We start from the raw sequence: 23,004 nt of genomic DNA on the forward strand, positions 1-23,004 counted from the left end.
AACCCTAGAGTGTGCTTCCTCTCTCTGTGTTCCATCATATAATGATGCAACAAGAAAACGGCAGTCTGAAAATCAGAAAGAGCTCTCTCACTAGACACTGGATTTGCAACAGCTTGATCTTAGACATCCCAAGCTCCAGAACTGTGAGAAATAAATGTTTGTTGTTTAAGCCACCCAATCTATGAGACTTCATTATAGTAGCCTCGGCAGGCTAAGACAAGGCAACTCTACATCCTTTATACTCCAATTTTATGTCCAAAAGTAGCTTTTATACTGTGAGAGTGGAACTCAACGTCCTGGGTCTGGGTCACCTAGTAGTCATTACTGTCTCTTTATGGATAAAAAGGGACTATTACTAATTGCTGCACAAGGTGATTAAAAAAAAGTATGAGCATGTTTGAAAATTTAAATGTAAATTCTATAAAATATCAGTAATTATGTTTTCATCACAATGTTGCCTAATCAGAATTCGTTCAATATGATGTCAATTCAGTTAGAGTACATAGGAAAAATGAGTATATTATTAAATTATCAGGTCTAATTCTTCTTAGTGAGGTAAGTGAACATGTATAAATCACTGTAATGATGAGTGGAACCAAACTAACTGTAAACTGTTACAAAACAAAACCTATTTTCAAGGACAAGTTATCAGAATACTGTAAAATATGTGTGTGTAATATATGATCTATTAAAATGTTATATTTTATAATATGTAGCATGTATACTATGTACTATATATTACATGTGCACATGAATATATACATAAACATACATAGGTATATGTATATGTTAATTATTGTGACATGAAATCAAGCTATTTTTTAAGATACCAATTTTGAAATGAACGTGTCAGTCTATATAAATGGGTTCAATTTTGAACAGAAAAATGACTATACTCTATGTACTTTGTACTTCACAGTACCATTTTCTGACTACCATTGGAAGTACAGTTTAAGTAAAAGCACTTCAACTTCCTAATGAAAACCTCTGGCTGCTATTTTCATTTATTATTATTATTATTATTATTATTATTATTATTTCAGTCCTCAAAATAGATTGAGTTCAAATGATTTGTGTCTTTTGCCCCTCATATCTGTAAAACAAAAGGTGACACTACTTACGACATGAGGATGTTGTGAGGGTTTCCGTACAAAGGGGCATAAAGTTAATGTGTTCCGGACTCCATGGCTCACGCAGCCACGTATACGACACCAGATGCTTCTTTACACTAGTCCACGCATGGCTTTCAACAGCGCCTTTGTTTCTGAGTTCCCAAATGCCTGGCACCACAAATTCTGGTGTTAATTTTGGTGTTAACTTTTATTGTCTGAGGATCCTCACCTGGATGCTCGTGCCTATTAAATCATGGGTTCAGATTCCACCTCTACCTTTTAGTAATCTTATTACCATAGATAGATTAACTTCTTTACTCTTCAAAGTACCTTCACAAGTAAGGAAAAACATTAAATAAAGTAATCCTAGAGAACTGCATAGTACAATTCTTACAAAAGGAAAACAAACAATAACTTTGAACTACTGTTATACATTTTTAAAATGAAATTACCAATCCAGGCAGTTGAGCTAGCTACCTGGGATCACAAAGGTAGAAGGTGCTGAAGTGCGATTAGCATGCAGGTCATTCTGAGTTGTACCACAGTTCAAATGTGGGTTCCACGGGAAGCTAGGCAGTATAAACAGTGTAGTTCATTGGTGTGGCTTTGGAAAACAACATGCCTAAATACTCATTCCAGTGCTTTATATCACACACTAGGAGGCGCTATAGCATAGCGAACTTAAATTCTATTTGAATTCTATTTAAATTCTATTTGAATTTGAAATCTATTACTTACCAGTTTACAACCAAAGGCAAATAATCTAACCCCTATGTACCTTAGTTTCCACACATATAAATGGAAGCAACAGTGGTATAACCACCTCAGAAGTTCATTGTGAGGAGAACGAACTGCTATGGTGAGAGGGGAAAAGAACCAAAGCAATATTGTTGGCATAATTGCACATACTGTTTAAAATTTAAAATAATTCATTGAGTGAGTTTGTTTTTCTTCATCATGCAAAATCTACTGCTGCTAATGGGAAAGAGTGATGGTCAGGAGATCAAAACTTTTATTTTTATAAGGCTTAAATATAATTTCCACTTGTTCTGAAACCTCAGATTTCCTGCCCCACATAAAAAACAGCAAACATTTATATTGCCTCATGTTTAAGTCTTGGTTTTCATTGTCTTTTTATCATACAACTTGAGGTGTGTAGAGGTAGGTTTCATTTTTTTCAGTGTATTCATAGATTCCACCTCAATGTCAACTGCTTTCTAAATAGAGTATACCCCAATATATCCATGCAATATAGTTTTATATCATTTAGTTCATTTGAGATTTTTTCTCATCCCTTTGCATAAAGGTATACTAGGCAGATAATTACTTACATGTAACTTGTCTGAAAATGCAGACTGATTCATGGCAAGATACTCCCTCATTAAATTTATTTATATACATGTGAAAATAGCTGTAATTTTTGCCAAAATATCATCATCATTCCAAACTCCTGACTTCAGCTACAATTTCCATGCTGAGTAAATGCCAAAGAGATCAAGTTGTTCTAGACTTCATAGTTTTTAAATACTAAAGAAGGGGTTTCCAAGCTTTCAAGTACTTCAGAAGTACTCAAGTTCCACATTAAATGAAAATTATTTGGCTCTTTCTTCAAAGAATCTAATTTTATATATTTAGAGTATGGACCAGGAAGCTGCCTGTTTTTTAACAAGCATTTTGGGTGACTCTCATTTAGATACACTGAAGAGTACACTTTGAGAGACATTGATCCGAGGAGACACATGTTTTCTACAGAGAAATATTGAACATAGCTGGCAAACTTTTGTATTGTATTTATAACAAAAGTTCCAATTGGGCTGGCCTTAAAAATAATGAATTTCTTTGGCTATTTTATTTTAAGAATACATTTATAGAGGCATAAAAAATATAGTTATTTGCCAGCATGGTTTATTTTCAGCATTCCTATTTGTGTTACACATTATTATTTTTCTTCAATGTGTATTTGTGCAGAGATTAGTTGCTATAGGCAGTGCTACAGTTGCATTCTGAAAGCAATTCTCAGAAATGATCTAGGATCTGACCACCTTCCAGCTGGGAGAGTATGGGTTAATCATTTAATACGTTCAATAACTGTCTCCTAGTGATAAAACATATATAGTATAATGTATTGCAAGGAAGCAAGGGTTAAATTACAAAGAGTGAGGATCTAGCATTCCTCAAAAATATTCAATAAACCTATAACTTACATGTTGTATAAAAGGACCAAATGAAAATAAAGATATATATTTAATGTACAAAAAGGATTCAATATTTTTCAATATATTTTTAACTTGTAGTGTCGGAAAAAAAACCAGGCTGCCCCATTTTTTATGAGAACTTAACTGTAGAATGTCCTCACATTTTCACTTTGTGGCATCTGAAGGAAAAAGTTACATGCTCTTAATAATATAAAGCTTCCTCAACCATATATGCTTCTTCCCAACATGTCACTTCAATTTTTCATGCATTTTTTGTTTCTTTTTGGTTTTCCCCCTCTTTTTGGCCCAAACTTAGGGTTTAGTTTACTGCAAAAACCAGCAATTAGTGGCTGCAAGCATTAGAAAAAAATAAAATTAAAAACAAAAAGAGGAAATCTAGTATTGGGGAGTTTTCCTTTCCATCCCTACCATTTCTGCCCAATCACACAGCATTCAAAAAGCCCTCTGCCATCCTGGCTCCTTCTTCTCCACCATTCTGAGGACATCATGACCAACCTCACCCCATTACAAGACCAGTTAATTAGAAAAGTCCAGAGCCTTCAGCTTGTCAAAAGCCTTGTCAGTGTTTATGATGTCCAAGTTTAATATATATCTCTTTGGTCCAGCTATCTTTAGGTTAACTTAAAAAAAACCTCCTCTAAAGGCATTAATGTAATATTGTAGTAATATAAATTAATAACTATATTTAATGCTTAATCACATTAAGCAACATAATTCAGAGCTTTCAGATTTAAAATGGTAGCAAGGTCAGGTCACACAGGGTTTTTCTTATTTTTCAGTGCTATAGGTGTTTATATCAGTGCCCCTAGCTGGGATTGGTTAGGATGATCTAGAATTGGCACTCACACTGGCCTCAAATTTTCTGCATGAGCTTGGAGGAAGAGAAAATTAAGTTTTATTTCTCTGTGCTAGACACTATTCTTTATATACACTAGCTTATTCAATCCTTTTGAAAAATCTATGAAAGAGGCCACTCATCTCTTCTTTATTGATGAGAAAAAATGTGGCTAAGAAATGTTAATTGACATTTCCAGGTCATGTAGCTAGTAGGGCTGATTCAAAGGCTGTTTATATTCCATATTCTTTGGATTTAACCCATGTGACAAGGCAAACATCTCCTGTAACCCCTGCCCCATTAACCAGCTACTCACTGAATATGTGTTTCTAGATGCTCAGAGTTCTGTTCTGAATCAGAGTCTGAAAGGTGATAAATTAGAAACACAACTCTCTTGAGAACTGCCAGAAGAAAGTCACAAAAAATTCACTTCCTCTGTAGGGACAAGAGATCTGCATTAGCTTTTGCCAATGCCATAGCTCATCTGCAAGGAGTACTTTGGAAGGCAGCAAGTCCTTGCATATTTTTCATTCCATATTTTTTCTAAGGATCATTCACTGGGCTCAATTCCCTCCTCATCTTGCCTCCAGAAGAATCTTATCAGAAAATAAACCATGACTTATTTTAGCTGTACTAGTCAAGAACTTTAAAATTTATTTATTTTGATTTTTAATAATAGCATTTAATTGTCAATTGTTTAAAGAATCCAGTAGAAAAGCAACCCACTAAGTTGTAATCTTTATGTAAAGTAATAGCTAATAAGTCTAGGACATCCTGAGGGATAACAAGCATAGTTATGTGCATATACTAAGAACTTAAATACATTTTTGAACCCTACATGTTGGATATTATTACTTTCCCATTTATAGATAAGAAATGTAAGTCTCAGAGTGGTTAGGAAACCTGTTCAAAGGCAAATAACTTGTGATATGTACATGTAAGGTGAAGTCCATGACCACCTAACCCTAAAAAATTTCATATAACTATACTCAGAGGCCATAATGAAAATACAGAGACATGCAAACCAAATGAAAAGTAATGTCACCATGCACTAAAGCTGTAAGTGAACATATTTAGTATCTGTAATCTTTGTAAGAGAGTTAAGTACGCTGCTCATTAAACAATACCACACAGCTGCAAAATAGACTTATCCATAGATAAGAAATAGATAAACAAATGTCTAGCTAAGAAAATACTTTTATAGGAAATAGTTTCAATGAAGAACATCCCAAAATCCTCAAAAAGGTCATTTTACAATACATCTGAGAGATCAATAGAAACCATTGAGAGGTAAGCTGTGTACAAATGTGAGAACACATTAATAATTATGCTTTGGGTTTTGAAAATGACCTAGCATCTTTTTTTAGGCCAGCTCACTCTTCAACCAACAACTGAATACAGGTGAACAAATGGTGTTCAACAACTATAATTCCATTTGACAATAGCCTGTTGTTCTATGTTCATTACATGCGGTCAGTGAATTAGTTTTAAAATTACTTTATACTCCACAGTAATTATAATAGTTCTGAATATACTGTAGACATCAACTATACAAATGTGGATTGACTACAGAAGAGATACATCATGGAGAGAAGCCAAATGACAGAACACAAAGTAGATTGGAGCAAGTTCTGGGTTCTTGTTTTGGTTGCCTTCTGTGGACTCAGGTGAGTCTTTGTTACTCTGGACCCCAGTTTTCTCACCTCCAAAATGAAGGGCTTTGGACTAGAACACAACCATGTAAGCACACTCCAAGAAATTAAAAAACTCAAAGGCAACACCAAAAAAGTCAGACAAAATTGCAATGCAATAACAATCTATGATATAACAACATTTCCTAGCGTTTATAAAGTCATTCTCAGAGCACAATTCACTTGATTGACCTTCAGTTTGTATCTGAATGGAATGGTTTACTTTTGATATTTCTTTGCCTCCTATAATCATGAAGCAAAGTTCTTAGATGCCCCAGTAAACATGCATCCTTTATCTGATGCAAACTTCATAAGATCTATGACTTTTATTTCCCCTGAGCAGCAAATTATATCCTGTGCTATGATCTACTAGATTGACAAATGTCAATACACAATCACGTACATAGTAATTTATGATAAAAATATATATTTTTTGATTTAGTGATTAAGATTTAATGGCATAGTTATACATAGTTTCTGATAAAGTATGTAAAACTAGTTGAGATTAGATGACCTCTAAAGTTTCTTTCAAAACTGGGTTAGTATAAAATCCCATTTATTTGATAATGCCAAAGATATATAACAAACAGATGGGTTTCTTCTATATCAGTGGTTCTCAAATTGTTCTCAATAGTATGAAGAAAATCTCAAAGTTACATTCTCTTCCCTTGATTTTTCAAAATGTCTGTACCTCTCATGGATTGCTAATGCTTGATGAAATTCATGAACAAGCAGAAAACAAAATCGTAGAAACTTTTCTATCAACCCTACCTATGCAGTTTGAAAGCCACCATTTTTATTCATTGACACCTCTGCGTAGGGCTTTGAATTGATATTATGATTCATATGCTGTAAATGCTATTAAATTTAAAACAGATATACACATAGTTAAACATATACTTTTGTGATACATCACATTCCATAGGATTAAGTTAAATTTTGCAGTTTTTCATTGTGTTCACCAAAGTACACAGCACCCTCCATCCAAGCATTTGCCACCAAAACAATTCTAAAAGATCCAGCCTAGTTACCAGGACATGCTCACTACTCCTCCTGCGGCCTCTCTTCTTTGCTAACACTTTCTTTCTTTTGGATGATGACTGTGAGTCTTGTCAATTTGGCATCATCCAATTGATTTGTTTGCAAGTTTTTACTTACTCTGTTATGTCTGGATCAATCAGAAATACAAAGATTTCATGAAAATAGAAATAACATTATAATAATAGCTGCACAGTCTAATTCTGTTGAGCACTTGCTGTATTCCAGGGAATATGGTAAAGTCTTCTTTTAGATGAACTTATTCAGTCTTTACCACATCTTCGCAAGTAGTTTCTATGAGTAGTTTTATTTTCCCCATAAGAGAAACAAATAGAGAGGATAAGCAAATTTCCTAATATTACACAACCAGCAAGTGTTGTATAATATCAAAGGCAGTTATAAAATATTATTTATTTGTTCTTGAAAAAAAGGAGTTACTTCTCATATCTCTTAATTGGCATAATTACTCCTTAACTGAATAACTCCTCATTCACTCTTCTAGTCATACTTAGAACTTTATTTAAAATATTTCTTGTTATTTATCCAATTTCACATCATACATAATTATTGTTGTGCATGACTAGATTACAAGGCATGTATTTGTAAGTAATGTCATGTTTTATTGCCCTGATGCCTTATGCAATAACTGACTCATTGAAGGCCCACTTTTAACACATGATAGTGAAAATATCAAAGACATCTCTAAAGGTTATAAAAACAAATTAAAATGTGTTTGTTTTGGGGTTTTTTTTTTGGATTTTCCAGAGAAGAAAACTTTGCATTGAACATTATCTGTGTAATTAGGTTACTTGTATTACTTAGCCCTATTTATTAGAGGGATTTTCCTTTAGAAGTCAGTCAAAAACAGGCACATCCATCCACCACACATACATACACACAAGCACTTTCATAACAAATATGAAAAAATATTATTTCATTAGAACCACACACCTTTCAGCAGTTTCAGTAAATTTTGCTTCCTGGTTGGTAGGTGGTAAGTCAAGTCCTTTTTTTCAATTACATAGAAAGTGGTCTAAGGCCACTATGCAATCAACCCATAAATGTTTGAGGTGTCTTTTTAATCAGTAATAAGGAAAATTTAATCTACAATGCCTAAATAAGTCATTTAAAAACTGCTATTGGGCATTGACAACTGAGGTCTAAAACTGAAATTTTAACAAGTCAAGACAGTTGCTTATTAATATATTCTAAACCTAGAAAAGACATTTACTTAACTCTATTACACAGAATGCTCATTCTATCACAAAGGAAAATGTGTGGGGTCAGATTAAATGTGTGTGTGTGTGTGTGTGTGTGTGGCAAGACTCACTATGTACACGGTTTGGAAAAATAATTCCAGGGTACCTCAGATAAATTTGGGGGACATCTCCGACATCAAATGTATATGCTTAAAAAAAACTTTGGGGGTTTGTTATGTTCTTAATGTGATGTTTGCCTTTCCTTTATCCTATAAATCAAATTGATTCTCAGGACAAACAAAAGCATAACGCAAACAGGAGGCTGGGGTATCTTAAATATATAGTATCCTCTTACAATAGATTTCAAAGTAAACATGTGGCGTGACTGCTGATCAGAGGGCTCAGTAGAGACCTATAAGGTAACTCCTATTGGGAAGACTATAACCAACCATCTGCTTAAAGTTCTTGCTCGAAGGAAAACCATCAGAAGTCAGTAGACCTTCACTCCTCCCCTGCCATGCTCCTCTCCCCATTAAGTCACTTAAAACTCAATAAACCCAGGGCATCAAGAGTAGAATCACAGCATAAAGGAACAGAGGTTCAGCAATCTAAAGCACAAGGCTTCTCTAGCACTCCATGGGTCCCTTTTCACCAGGAACTTCTAAAGGTTTTTTTACCCTACTATTCCTTTCAATACCTATGGTACTTCTTTGTGAAGAGAATTGCTGGCTGCCTTGGAATTGCAATTTAATACTTCTACAGAATGAGGCTATTTAAAAAGTACAGTCATTCTACCCTGAAGCTATTATTAAACCAATACATGTTTGTTTTCTTTGACCACATTTATTTGTACACAGGTTAAATGTTTCTTTGTTAACTACATTATTTATAAAATCACTTGGATTTTCTGAATGTATACGTACTTTCTAAACAGAAGAAACAATGCACCAGAAAACTAAACTGCTCTTTTTAATTCTGTGGGGTTTACCAGTAAAACAGATAATTCCTGGTTATTGTAGAAGGTGAACATTTAGTTTTCTTTCAGAATGTTGATGTTGTTCCCAAGGGGAAAAAAGAAAATATGGAATTTTTGTGCTTCAGCATCTAAAGTTACTATAAGAAGGTGGAAATGGGGAACAAACACAAACTGAAACGTATTCAAAAATTCATATTTAAAAGGCAGAATTGTTTTACAGTTTCATCCCAGTGGATAGAATACTGTTAATATAGTAACTCTCTAATTGCCTCATTTGTTTTAGTGAACACATTCCTGTATTTTAAAACAGAACTGAACTTTAAACTTATTAGAAAGATAATAGCAAGCATTAAAGAGCTAGGCCCAGAGAAAGAGATGTTGAAACAGATACATTTTTGCATCAAGAGTCTCAGATTTACATTTCTCCCACTTAAAAAAAAAAACAACAAAAAACTTGACAATTAAAAACAAGTGATAAAGACTATAGAAAAAAACTAGCAAGAGCCACACTCTGCTAATGCATTCAACACAGTCTAAGTATGTGAAATGCCATTTGCTTTACATACAGGACCACTGACTAAGAAACTAAGTTTACAAAAGCCTTTGGCTAGAAAACACACTGTCACAGGTAGCTGTGGCTAAGCTACACCATTTTTCTCAGCAGGACAATAAGCTCACCACTACTAATGCAACTGTTCTCGCATATATGTACAGCTTAGGTTCTAACTTGCACATTAACCATATGTCTACAACAACTTTTAATGTTGCTAAGAGAATGGCCTTCTGTTAGAGTTCATTAAAACATAATCTCTTCTTGCAAAATGACATACTGATAATACCATATTCATTTTTTAATTTTCTCACTGTCACAAAGTAATCTGGATATCCGGCAAAACAAATTGCTACTGAGTAATCACAATAACAAGACATGCCATTGGATATAAAAAGTTTCACTTTTTTAAACCCACCATGATCTTTTTGTTGAATAATTAAGACGGAAAATTTAAAGACCTGTTACAATTTTTACATACAACCAACACTGAAGAAGTTTCATATCTAAAGTAATCTAGGAATGACTAATTCTAATATTTGCTGTAACAAATGCATTGACAATTTTTAAAATTATTTGTAAAAATTACAACTTTCATAAAAGGGAAGATGATCATTCTTTGTCTCTCTTGTACTATATAACTGACATTAAAACTTTGGAAGCTAGAGACTTGAAAGCTTTGTAAGTCACTTAACTTATAGCATCCTTAAATACAAATGTACTCTTGGAACACTAGAGACTGCCATGTCTTTAAAAATCACTTTCGTCTAGGTTTTAACTGTTTAAATATTTATTATTTCATGTATATGTTGAGAGTCATCTCCTTAAGTGTCAAACTTTGAGAGTTACTTTCCTCTAGAAGACTTTACAAATAATTATGAAATCACAGCACAAAAGTTCAGAGTAAATGGCAAGACACTTCAAAGAGTAACTGTAATGTGCAATTTACATTGAGTTGTTTACAACTAACCAAAAATATTAAAATTAGCTCTGTAATTGGAGCAAATTATTATAATACTGGGTAGCAAAGTGATTTTAAAATCATCTACATTTTTTGAACCAAAGTGACCAGCAATTCTCAGGGAAATTAAAGAATACAACTCATTTTATTTTAATCTGGGAAGTCACCTGGGCTTTGTTTGCAAGGAAAGACTAAGTTCACCAACTGCTACAGGGCTAAACCTAATAGTCCTCCCACTAAAATGGAAGTTTGCTTAAAAGAGCCTTAAAGCAGATATGTAGATTAGGAATGGACTCAAGAATTGTACTGCCTTGATTTTTCATACATAATGAGTTTTCTTCATACATTTAATTTCAGAATTAAATACAAACCTTTTATTCTCCCTTTCATTTTCCATCAGATGCACAATCAGATAATGTTTCCATTCACATAGATTTGAAAAGATTCTCATTCTGTGTGGGTTATTTTACTTTATAGTAGTCAAGGGAAAGAGGTCGCTGCCAATATGATGCTAAGTGCATACAGAATAGAAGCTCAGTCCTGGGCAGTGAAACAGTTCACCCTTGTGCTGCTCTTGTGGAAGAGGAATACAAGCCCATCACCAACTTCAGGACTTGATGAACAGCGGGGAGTCACAAAACTCTTTTCAATCACTGTATTTTAAACCTCCACTTAAAATAGCTTCTCTGTGCTGAGGCTTCAAGTCCCATCTATGGTCGGTGATGGAGCACAGTGTTTAACTGTTTCTGACTAGGGCCTCCGCCTCAGCACTCTGAGAGTGTCTTCTAACTTTTAATCGCCTTGTGTGCTCCCTTAATTAGATCTGCTCACAAGACAACCAAATGAAAATGCCTCCCACTAAGCCTACACAAGACATAAAAACAGGTATTTTATAAGTCCAGGAACTTTTGTGCAAGGTCTATCATCTTCTGGAATTAACTATTTTTCTGTGGTTCCCCGAACCTTAAAATCACACATGCTTGAGGAAGAAGGAAGCTTTGTGACTGTTGAGACAGATCCAATGTAAAAACACGGCCAGGTGACAGATCCCCCCTTGTCTCTCTGTGTCCTTTATTGTGGTTGGTTACTGCGTGTTAGGCTTTGCTGTTACTAGAGCTGGAGGGAACACATCTTTGGAAGGGAAAGCTCTTGGTCCTCTCGCTGGGAGCAACACTGAGACTTTCTTCAAGGACTGGGATAACTAGAAAAGGGTTCTGCTCTCTCGAAGGGATTCCAGACGCCTAAAAATAGAGGGACCCTCTAACTTAGGTGGGGGGTGCAAACAGCTTAAGAGTCTGTCCTTGGTCCCCACAGGTGACCTGCAGTAGGACCAACCTACCAGCAGCGCCCCTCGCTAAGGTCCCTCACGCTCCTGGACTCACCTGGTGCTGAGGACCAGCGCGGGCAGGAGAGGCAGCAAGTAGTGCGCTGGGCTGAATTTCATTCTGTCGCCTGCCAGGGTCCTCCTTGTTGCCTTTGCTCTCCGTCGTCCTCCAGGTCTTGTCTCTCCCTGGTGTACGGCTCTGCTCCCGGCCGGCAATAAGCTCTCTCCAGCAGCAGACGAAACGGACAAACGGACAGACGCCTTGCGAAGGCAGCACTGAGAAGGGGGAGTATCTTTGAGAGTGATGTCACCAGCAGCGAGTCATTCCCTGCCCGGGATTGTTCGCGCGGCACCACCGCTCCCCAGCCCGAGCCCGAGCCCGAGCCCGGAGGACGCGCTGTCACTCGCCCTGGAGGTGGCACGGGGATTGGGGGGAGGTGCCCAGCAATGGCCCCTCGCGCTCGGGTCAACCGGCTGCGCTCACACGCTCTGGGCTGATCATTTATTCCCGCTTGCCCAGAGGATGGGGAGGGACGGGGCGGGGTCGAGGATAAGTCTAATTTGCCAGTAATTGCACCAGCCTACTCCGCAGGAGGCACTGTGTAAGACTATCAGATGCTTAAATTACAGGCACGTGTCTCTCACCTGCTGAAACAGTGTTTGAAAGAACGTCGCTCTGGAGAGAGTTTTAAAATATTATTCTAATTAGAAACACATAACGACTCGCCTGATGAGGGTGGAAGGACGACAGGAGTAAGCAGCCTCCAGAAACGTACACTGAGCCCATAATGCCTTTGCAAGCTTCTTAGTCTGCAAACGGGGACTGTAAGCAGGTTTCAGACCGTTAAGACGTCTGCTGCTTCTGGGTTTCGAAGATTTCTGACCTTCCTCTGATTTCACTATTTCCACTTGTACTAGTGGCTGGCAGTGGCGATGGAGCTGGACTGGCCCAACTTCACTCACCTGATGAGGTTCTTTTCTTAAGGTGAGGAGACGTAACTGAGAAATTCACCAAGATGTTAACAGTAATTAACTTGGAGTTGTGGCATTAAGAGGCGGGAAAAATTTGTGTCATTTTGTTTTCTATATTTTCCAAATTTTCTATAATGGACATCTTATATTTAATAATCTTTATTTTGAAAATTAATTAGTAAAATGAAATAACTCAAATGCAAAATAGCACTTGGCAAAAGCAATTCTGGAAAACAGAGCCAACTTCACATACTGAGGTGTTCAGTTCTAGGATCTTCACAACATGGTATATTTTTATATTCCAGCAGGATATCCCAGTTAAATAAATGCTTATAATCATTTTCTTCTATATTATTTCATTTGACCCTATGCGTATTATAGAGATGAGAAAACTGAAAACCATCAAGATCTGAGCTGGATTATTATTATTATTTTTTTTTTTTAACAAAGAACTAGGTTCTTCTAAATCTGAGACTGTTGCTTGGAACATCCCACCCAGCACAAGTAGCCCAGCGATTAACACAGGGTTGATGTTCAATAAAGGTGGAAATGCACCAAAGGTTTATGAGGCAAAGTCCTATGGTCTTCAGGAATTCCCATCCAGAGAGTTCAGCTCATACTCCATTACTCAGGGGCAAGCCCTCCACAGCAAAATTTAGGTTCAGCCTCTTCTTTAACTTAATTTTTTAAAGACAGTATTCATAGGAAAAGTACATGTGTTATAAAGCTTTATTTTAAAGAAGATGCATGTTCAAAGAGTTAACCACCTAATTTACTGACTTTTTTTCTTTTAAGGGGATTGAAGTGTAAAACATTTACAGAGAACAGATATTGCTTTAAAACCCCCGGCCAGTAAAATAGATGAGTAATAACTTTTGCAAACTGGATACCAGCCTCTTGGGCAATAGTAAGATCCACAACAGATATAACTAGGCATACGAGCATACAAATCAACTCGTTTGTGAATTGCATGTTATTTAAATAGAAAAATTGTACTATGCTTTGCTAAAACAGAACTCTGACTCCAAAGTAAAACATGTATTTCAGTTTGTTCCTGCTAGAAATATCTAATAATAGATTTCCTGCTCAGTTTGGAAGGTGACCATTGAGTTGCATGCTCAACAAAGACATATGACAGTATTAGTAATAAAAAAGTATGTATACTGGAAAATAACACTCATATTTATAGAGCACACTTTTGTTTATATAACAAGATGGACTTCATTATCTGGGCCCTAATTATAGGACCCACATATGATAATCATTTTTATTATTATCTTCTTTTGCAGTGGAGGTGACAGATTCACAGTGGTTAAGTAATTCCTCAGTGCCACTCAGAAAACTGTATAGTGGAGATGGAATTCAAGTTCACTCTGCATCATTTCAAAACATTTGTTTTCTTCAGGAAAAGGTTTTGTTAAATATATCTGGGTAATAGAAGACTTTCCCCCATCTTAAATTGTGTTACTTATTTCATGTACAACATAAAACAACAGACTACTGTAATATTGTCAACCAAGAAAGGGGAGCATCAGAATGAACTTTGTTTAGCCTGCCTTATGGTAGTGTTTTATCCCTGTATTGAATGCCAATAAAGAGCCACAAGGTCTGTTGGCCTTTATGCATTTCTGTAAGCAGACAAAGGAGACGTCTCACTTAGGAGGGCATGAGAGCAGCAGGGAAGCACACCATGAAAGGTGAACCTAAAAGAGATTTCAGAAGCTCCTGCAGATTTAGGGGATTGAAGTATTGTATTCTGAATTCTAGTATAGATCTACCTCTCAGCAAAAGTCTTTTCTTCTTGGGGAATTACAAGACCATAAGTCTCTATCACCTATGACATTTAGTCCACACTGTCGCAAGAAAACTCAAATCCAGCATGAACTTAATGGCTTCAGAGATGTGGTACATACATTTTAAAGATATAGCAGTGCAGACAGGAGGTCCACTTAGCTGAAACCACTTGACCTACGCTGAGTCCCAACACTTTGCTCAGCAAAAGTTGTTTGTAGTAACTGCACTCAAGTCTGGATAAAGACATCAAGAAAACCCATGCAGTTACACTGAAAGGCTAGTCTCCATAACATGCAAGAGAGACACTGAGAATCTTTAAAAAAAAAAATAAAAAGAGCTTTATTAAGATTTAATCCAATTACCAAAAACTTCACCATTATAAAGTGCATAATTCTGTGTTTTCAAAATATTATGAAATTGTCATCATTATCTAATACTGGAACACTTTCCTCACCCCCATACCCACTAGCAGTCACTCACCACCCCCTTTTTGCTCCCTTTTCCACACACATGGCAACCACTAATCTAATTACTGCCACTACAGATGTACCTAATTTTTGACCTATCATAAAAATTGGGTCATAATATATGTGGCCTTATGTGAACGGTTACATTCATATTCATGTTTCAATTATTCATGTTGTAGTATGTATCAGTAATTCATTTCTTTTTATTACTGAATAATGCTCAATTGTAGGAATATACCACATTGCACGTAATCATCATTCATTCATTGACATTATTGTCGTTTCAATGATTTGGCTACTAGGCATAATGCTGCTATAAACATTTATGTAAAAGTTCCTGCATGGACATCTGTTTCCAATCTTTTTAGGGCTATACCTAGGAGAGAAATTGCTGGGTCATATGATAACACCATGCGTAATTTTTTTTTTTTGAGAAACTGCCAAACTGTTTTCAAAATAGCTGCACACATTTGCACCAGCAGTACATAAAGGTGTCAATTTTTCTACATTTTTGCTAACACTGATGTTTTCAGTTTATTATTATTATTATGGCCACCCTAGTAAATGTGAAGCAGAATCTCATGTGGTTTTGAATTTTATTTATCTGATGATTAATCATACTGAGTATCTTTTCACAGGCTTATATGCCATTCATCTTCTATATATATATTTTTGGAGATATGGTAATTCAAATTATATGGCCACTTTAATTGAGTCATTTCTGGTTTATTTCTGAATTATGAGTTCTTTATACATCTTTATACAATTTTTTTTATTAAATACTTGCTTTACAAATGTTTTCTCCCAATCCTTGGGTTAACTCTTCATTTTCTTGATGGTGTTAGTTTCAGCAAAAATGCTTTTAATTTCCATAAAGTCCTATTTATCTATGTCTTCTTCTGTCCGTTATGTTCTTGGTGTGTGAAAAGACTTTGCTTCATCCAAGTCATGTAAATGTATATCAGTATTTTCTTTTAAGAATTGTATTATTTTAGCTATGATCCATTTGGAGTGAGTTTTTGTATATGGTGTGAAACAAGGGTCCAACTTAATTCTTTGTGTAAGTATTTAGTTTTCCAGCATCAGTTTTTGCAAGGGTTATTCTTTCCCCCTGTTTAATTACTCTACTAGTTCTTTTCTCTCACAGTAATATGTTTTCATCATTTCTGAAATTCCTTTTCTACTCTTACATTCTAAACTCTGATAAAGAATTTCACCTTTGATTTTCCTCTTTTATTTACTTATTTTTTGGTGTTTGCTCTTATTCATTTGTTACCCTTAGAAAAATCTCATTTTTGCCTGGATTCAGATTTAGAGGTAGAAGCTCTCAGAGAAGACAGCCCGCGCCTTTTGGCAATCTGTCCCTGGTGTTCTTCTTTGGCATAGCCAAAAGTTTAATATATTTTGCAGGTTATCCCTTACTTTTCTTAGTATGTTGTGTCTTCAGAACAATATGCTGACATTTGCATTGCAGGAGGTGTAGAGTAAAAGACGCTGAATCTTGGGCGCTTTGGTCCTACATTTCTTACTTTCTTTGTCTTGGAGCTTTCTCACAGCACATTGATGAACATCGTCTTCTTTAGAGACAGTGAAAAATTTGTGGATTCTGCCAGCTTTTTGGGGCCACATACAACAAGGCAAAGCAGTGTCAGGGAGACCAGGAATATCTTTCATCTTATTTTTTAACACTGATCAAGTTGAAAACACTGAGATTGGCAATCACAATGCAACCCAAAACTGATTTGCACTTTCTTTGTCCAGTCCTCCTCGATCTATAACAGGAATGCCCCTTACTCAGCAACAGGCAGACACAACCAAGGTTCAAGACACGCTGCTCCTCAGGGACACTTTGTTTGTCATCCCACCGCTGATTGGAACAACATAACCTTTCCATTCTTCACCCAGAACATCAGCAGCAACTTCTGTGGCCATATGCTTCTCATGAAAGGTATGAAGTTTGTGTTCATCGCTCACCTCAATGAGTTCCTGGCTGGGAAAGAGATGTCAACTTCAGCCGACTGCCTCGGAGACACCACGGCAAAAAGCCTCCCTGTATCCTCCTTTTTTAAAGCTCTGCATTTTTCTTCCTTTTGAGAACTTATCATTTTTATGATTTTTACTATCTCCAATATGGTTATAACTGTAAAAATGTATCACCTGCTTAGATTTCTTCTCTGAGGTACCTGAAAGTCAAACTCAGTCTCACTGAGCTTTTGTCAGTCTCCTGTGTGATCATTTTTCTGTTTATTTCCTCATATCTCCATCAATTCAGTCACCCAAGTTACAAACTTGAGAGTCATCCATTACTCCTACCTCTCACCTCTCAGCTATCTTGTCAGTCAATGAGTCCTACATATTTTACTTCCTAGGTATCTCTTTATACCAATCACCCCATCCTTGTATTAAACCTGTCACCAGGGCTCTGTTTAAGGTTAATCATCTTTTGATTCTAAAGTGTGTTCCCTATTCTCTGGAGTATTTTCCTCAAATCCATTCTGCCAGTATGATCTATCTACACTGCAAATACATTTATTGACTAAAGTTCCTAGGAAATAACTCTCAATAATAGTTGTAGTACATGTCTCTTCTTTATTCTTTAACTTCCATGCTACACTCCAGAATAAGAAGTTTTCTTGGATATGACTTTACAATTTGTCATGTTATCCTTTCTTTCTAAAATGTTTTCTCCCTCAGCTCACTTGTGCCTTTCTTGAATCATTTAAAACTTACCAAGGCCATCACCTGTTTCTAGAATACTTTCCTTGACTCATCTGTCACCACACACTTGGTAAGGTACACCTTTTCTGAGTCTTATGTCATGTGGTAGGCTGGCTTGCTATTACACTTATAATATTATTATATATATATTTCTGTTCCTTACTTACTATAAATATATTAAAAATAATAGATCTCTAGCTGGTGTGGCTCAGTGAATTGAGTGCTGGCCTACGAACCAAAGGGTCACAGGTTCAATTCCCAGTGTAGGGCATATGCCTGGGTTGTGGGCCAGGTCCCCAGTAGGGGGTGCATGAGAGGCAGCCACACATTGAAGTTTCTCTGACTCTCCTTCTCCCTTCCTTCCCCTCTCTAAAAATAAATAAATAAAATCTTTAAAAAAAAGAATAATAAAGAAATATTTCTCACTTTTCTCAGTGCTAGGGAAGGGAAGGACATTACAAGAATTACATTTTTACTTATGTATTTTTTAAGTCTGTGACTAATTTTATTCATGTATCTATAAACCTGGGATTAACGACCTTAAAAAACGATGGTTCATTGAAAATGTGTTTACTGTCTTCATGCTCACTGCTTTATTATTGCTAATAAAATCTACAAGAAAATTTCCTCTAGTGAGGCCAATTTTTATTATATGTATTTATTTGTATTATTTATTTTACCAAATACACTTTAAGAAAGAGAAAAAATACAAAGCTAATACAGGGTGGAGCAAAAGTAGGTCTACAGTTGTGAGCATGTGAAACAGTTTTTTCTTGTATTATTATTTATTATTCTATTGTTTTCCATATAAACAACTTTAAGCCTACTTTTGCCCCACCCTGTAAAGGTACCTATGTCCCATACAAAAACAAACAAACAAAAGTAATAATAGACCAAACCTTTGTACCTTCTAGTTCTTTTGAGTCAAGTCTAATGCTTTGAATGACTTTGACTCACTGAATTTCCCCATATTCTTGTCATCCTGCTGGTTTACATGAATCGTGGAAGAGCCCTGGAGTGGGACTTCTCCAAGAAGGAAAAGGATCTCAGGAATCTCTGCTCACCTATGCTTGTTGCCCTGGAAACAGTCTTGTGTCCTCCTCTTTGTTAGCCTCATTGTATACTTGAGTTATCCTGGGACTAGGTCTATTCACTTGAAGAAATAAGTAGATAAACATTGCAAAAAAAAAAAAAAGTTGTTTTGTTTCCTTTTATCCAAAGGCAGGAAATAAATTGTAATCAACTTTTGGCAAACGATTACATTGGGAATCCACCACAGTACTAAGACTTCAATAAATTATTTTGTGAAGTGAAGAAGTCTTTTGCAATGAGCACAGCTATGCTTTAATCTATAAATCTTTAAGCTTCTTTTTTGTGTTTAGTATTTTAATATTTTGCAGTATACCTGCAAAGGCATCTGGTCTGACCAACCAATCAGTTCCCTGGATCAATTGATTTCCATCTACCTTTGTAGCTCAATGGCATCTCTTATTTTCTAGGATTCCATATGTGCTTCCTTTTGTCACACACATTTGTATATCTCAGTGAATTTCCTAGCAGGGATAAATTTCCCTCTTTTATTACTGTATCTCATTATAAAAATCACTGCTAAACCAAGATTTCTAAGGCATAGTTCTTCTTGCTCACTGTATATAATGTTGGACATATGGTCTTCAAAGATCCTCTCATTCAACATTATATTTAACTCAAAGTATAATCAGTGAGGAGAATTCTATTTCCCAGCATAAAGGAATAATTGGTACCAGACTTTTTCTCTAACTGGAAAGAAATATAAAATTTGAAAAAAAATTAAAACATAACTATTTTCAAGTGTGGAGAAACAGGAGGAGTTGGATCATAACAAGAAAGCCCATGCTCACATCAACTTTCTCAACAGGAGCATTTTAACTACCATGGCACAGGAAGATGGAATACAAAGTAAACAATAACCCTACTGAGTTGAGGAGGCAAAATCAAGGTTTTCATCACTAAAGTGCCTAGGATTTGTGGAAAAAATAGTAGCAGGGAAAGAAAAGCTTTGCATAAAACTTCAAAATTAATGAGCAGGGTCTCACCATGGGTGCCTGGCCAAGTGCTGGGCTGCATAACCCCAGACCAGACTCTCAAAGACCCAGTTCTGCTAACATGCAGTTGCAGTGAGGATGGAATAGTGATAGCAGTAGTAATCCTTCACCTACTGTAAATAGTGGAATTTTCATCCAGCCAGAGTGGAAAACACCAAGAGCACTTTACAAACACATCACACTTTTAGTTTTAGTTGAGATTCTAGAAATGCCATTGTGAACAAGAAACAATAGGCCCAAAATGGAGTCACTCATGCTAAAACCTCTGTCTGCCCAGGAAAAATTACTAGCATTTTCAGCCTCTCCCTGGACTGTGACCCTCAACCAGTCAATCTGAAATTTCCTCATTAGCACTAGTGAGATAACTGGCCTGATAAGACCGTCCTAAGAGAGGATGACCATGCTTGAAAAAATCTACTCTTTTAACTTCCTTGTCCCACCGATTTTCTGCCTATAAAAGCCTTCCAATTTGTACAATTCCTCAGAGTTACCTCCTGTTTGCTTGATCAGATACTGCCAGATTCATAAACCTTTTAATAAAACAAATAAGATCTTCAAATTTATTTGGTTGAATTTTTAACAACAGGCTTTTGGAGTAAGAAGCATGTCTTACTATCAGAAATGCATCTTAGAACAAAGGAAAAAACTGATATGGACTTATAATAAAAAGAATTTTTTATTAAATTCCTTACAGTATTGAAAATAGGTACCGGTAATTTAAATGTCCACAGTGGAAAATTCAATATATGTTAAAAAAAAAGATGATATAATCTAGAATTTCCTCAGTGTATCTGGCACAATGCCAAGCATAAGATCAAATTTTGAGACACATGAACAAGCATGGAAATACAGTCATAATCAATAAAAGAAATCAATAGAAATAGAAATCAAGGCAACACATTTTGAAATTAATAAAGACTACATAGAAATTCAAGCTATAAAAAGAAACATGAAAATTCTGAAAATGACAATACATGATATAAAAATGCATAATTGTGAATATTAAAGAACAAAGAATTAGTAAACTTGAAGACACAAAAATAATCCTATATAAAAAATGAAAATAATTGAAGAAATACATGAACAAGAATTTAGTAAACCATGGTACCATATCAAGTTGTCTGGTCTAGTGAACATATATTTGGAGTTCCAGAGGGATAAGATAAAAAGATTAAGACACATAAATTATATTTTAAAAAAAAACAAAATGCCCAATATTTTTAAAAACCTACTTATATCTTTGAGAAGCCGTACTAAATTTAAGTGGGATAAATAAAAAAGCACACGTATATCCTAGTCAAAATGTTGATAAGGAAAGTAAAACAGAAAATCTTAAATAGGAACATCATGTCAAAAAGAATTCCAATAATCATGGCAGATTCTCAACAGAACCACATAGAGTGAAGAAGACAATAAATCAATATCTTTAAAATGTTGCTAAATTTTCATTCCAGAATTTTATAGGCAGTAAAAAATATCCTTTGAAAATGAGGGCAACATAAAAATATTTTCATATAAATAAAACCTGAAAGAATTCTTAATAACAAAAATCTTCTCTAGTGAAATATGATAAAGGAAAGTATTTTTCAGGCTGAGGAAAAATAATAAACATGAAAATGAAAATTGCTACAGAAAAAATGAAGAGTTCTAGAAATAGTACATATTTAGAAAAATATAAAAGCATGTCTTATTTCTCCTTATTTTTTAAACATAAAAACCAGTAACTTATCTTACATGGCCTGTATGTGTAGAACTAAAATATAACAATAATAGCACAAAGGCTAGAGATATTAAAGAAATTACTAATAAAAAGATCAGTTTAGTTCTGTTAGCTAAAATTGTAAACTTTATTAAAAATGTAAATTGACTTTAAGCACATTATGAAAAATATGAATGTGTAATATAGTCATTAGTGTAACCACAACTCCATATATATACAGCAAATATTCCAAAGTGCATAAAAAAATGAATAAACGGTTAATCCAAAAAAAGGCAAGAAATAACAATAGTGGAACAGTAGCTTAAATAGGAGAAATAAAAAGCAAATAGTAAAATAGTAGACATAAACTAAACCATATCAATATTTTAATTAAATGAATATCAACAAAAAACATCAGTTCAAAATAAGAAGGAATTGCCATATTGGATCAATATGCTACTAGAGGTTGTCTACTGGAATTATGTTTCAGATATAAAGACAGAAAAACTTTACAGAAGAAAACTTGAATGGTTACAGTAATAATAGAAAAAATATTTTATGAGATAGAATATTGCTAAAGATAAAGAGGTATATTTTATAATCATAAAGCATCACATCACCAGAAAAATATAATAATTTTTACTGTGTGGGTATGTAACAACAACTATAAAAAGAAAAGAAAGGAGACTCAAGGGACTAAAAAAACAAACACAGTAATAAATGAAGATTTAAATGTATTCCCATAATTTATAAAAAAATATACAATGTATTAGTTAGGATACAGAATCTTTTAAGAATATCATTAACCAACCTTGTCTAATCAACATTTATAAAATCCCTCACCTAAAATACAGAAAGTACACTTTTCTAAGTGTACACAAAACAGGCAATATACTGAGCCATAATATAATTCTCTACCTATTTTAAAAATTGAAAATTCCAGAAAATATACTCTAATTAAGAAGAATTAAAGAGTCAATATCAAAATCTCTGTGTATTTTAAGTGGCCAAAAGATCAAAGAATAAATCATAAAAAATTAGAAAACATTTCAAATCAGATGAAAATAAAAATTTACTGTATCAATAGCCATGTATTACAATTAAAGCAATGTGTAAAAGATAGATGTTTATATTAGAAAGATGAAATATTTTTTGTTTATGTTTTTTTTAAATTGTTGTTCAAGTACAACTGTCTCCATTTTCCTCCCACCCATCCCCACCTCCCATCCTCCAACCTACCCCTTTTAGCTTTGTCCATGTGTCCTTTATACATGTTCCTTGACATTCCTTCCCTTATTTCCCCCCTTCACCTCTGGTTACTGTCAGTTTGTTCTTTATTTCAATGTCTCTGGTTATATTTTGCTTGCT

General features: G+C 35.0%; 1 protein-coding gene across 3 annotated transcripts in view; it reads right to left on the reverse strand.

The window, feature by feature from the left end:
- Positions 1–12,252, reverse strand: part of LUZP2 (leucine zipper protein 2) — a 353,608-nt gene extending 341,356 nt beyond the window's left edge. For 2 of the 3 annotated variants that reach the window (XM_054585982.1, XM_054585981.1), the window contains exon 1: positions 11,961–12,252. In XM_054585982.1, the coding sequence (XP_054441957.1) occupies positions 11,961–12,022 (62 nt within the window). In that variant the 5' untranslated portion in view covers positions 12,023–12,252. The remainder of the gene's footprint in view (positions 1–11,960) is intronic. The other variant, XM_054585983.1, reaches the window with a different exon arrangement.
- Positions 12,253–23,004: the final 10,752 nt, after the last annotated feature.

This window comes from Pteronotus mesoamericanus, unplaced genomic scaffold (genome assembly GCF_021234165.1).
Source record: "Pteronotus mesoamericanus isolate MK-2021 breed Mesoamerican mustached bat unplaced genomic scaffold, CSHL_Meso_final contig_90, whole genome shotgun sequence".
NCBI classification, from domain to species: Eukaryota; Metazoa; Chordata; class Mammalia; order Chiroptera; family Mormoopidae; genus Pteronotus; species Pteronotus mesoamericanus.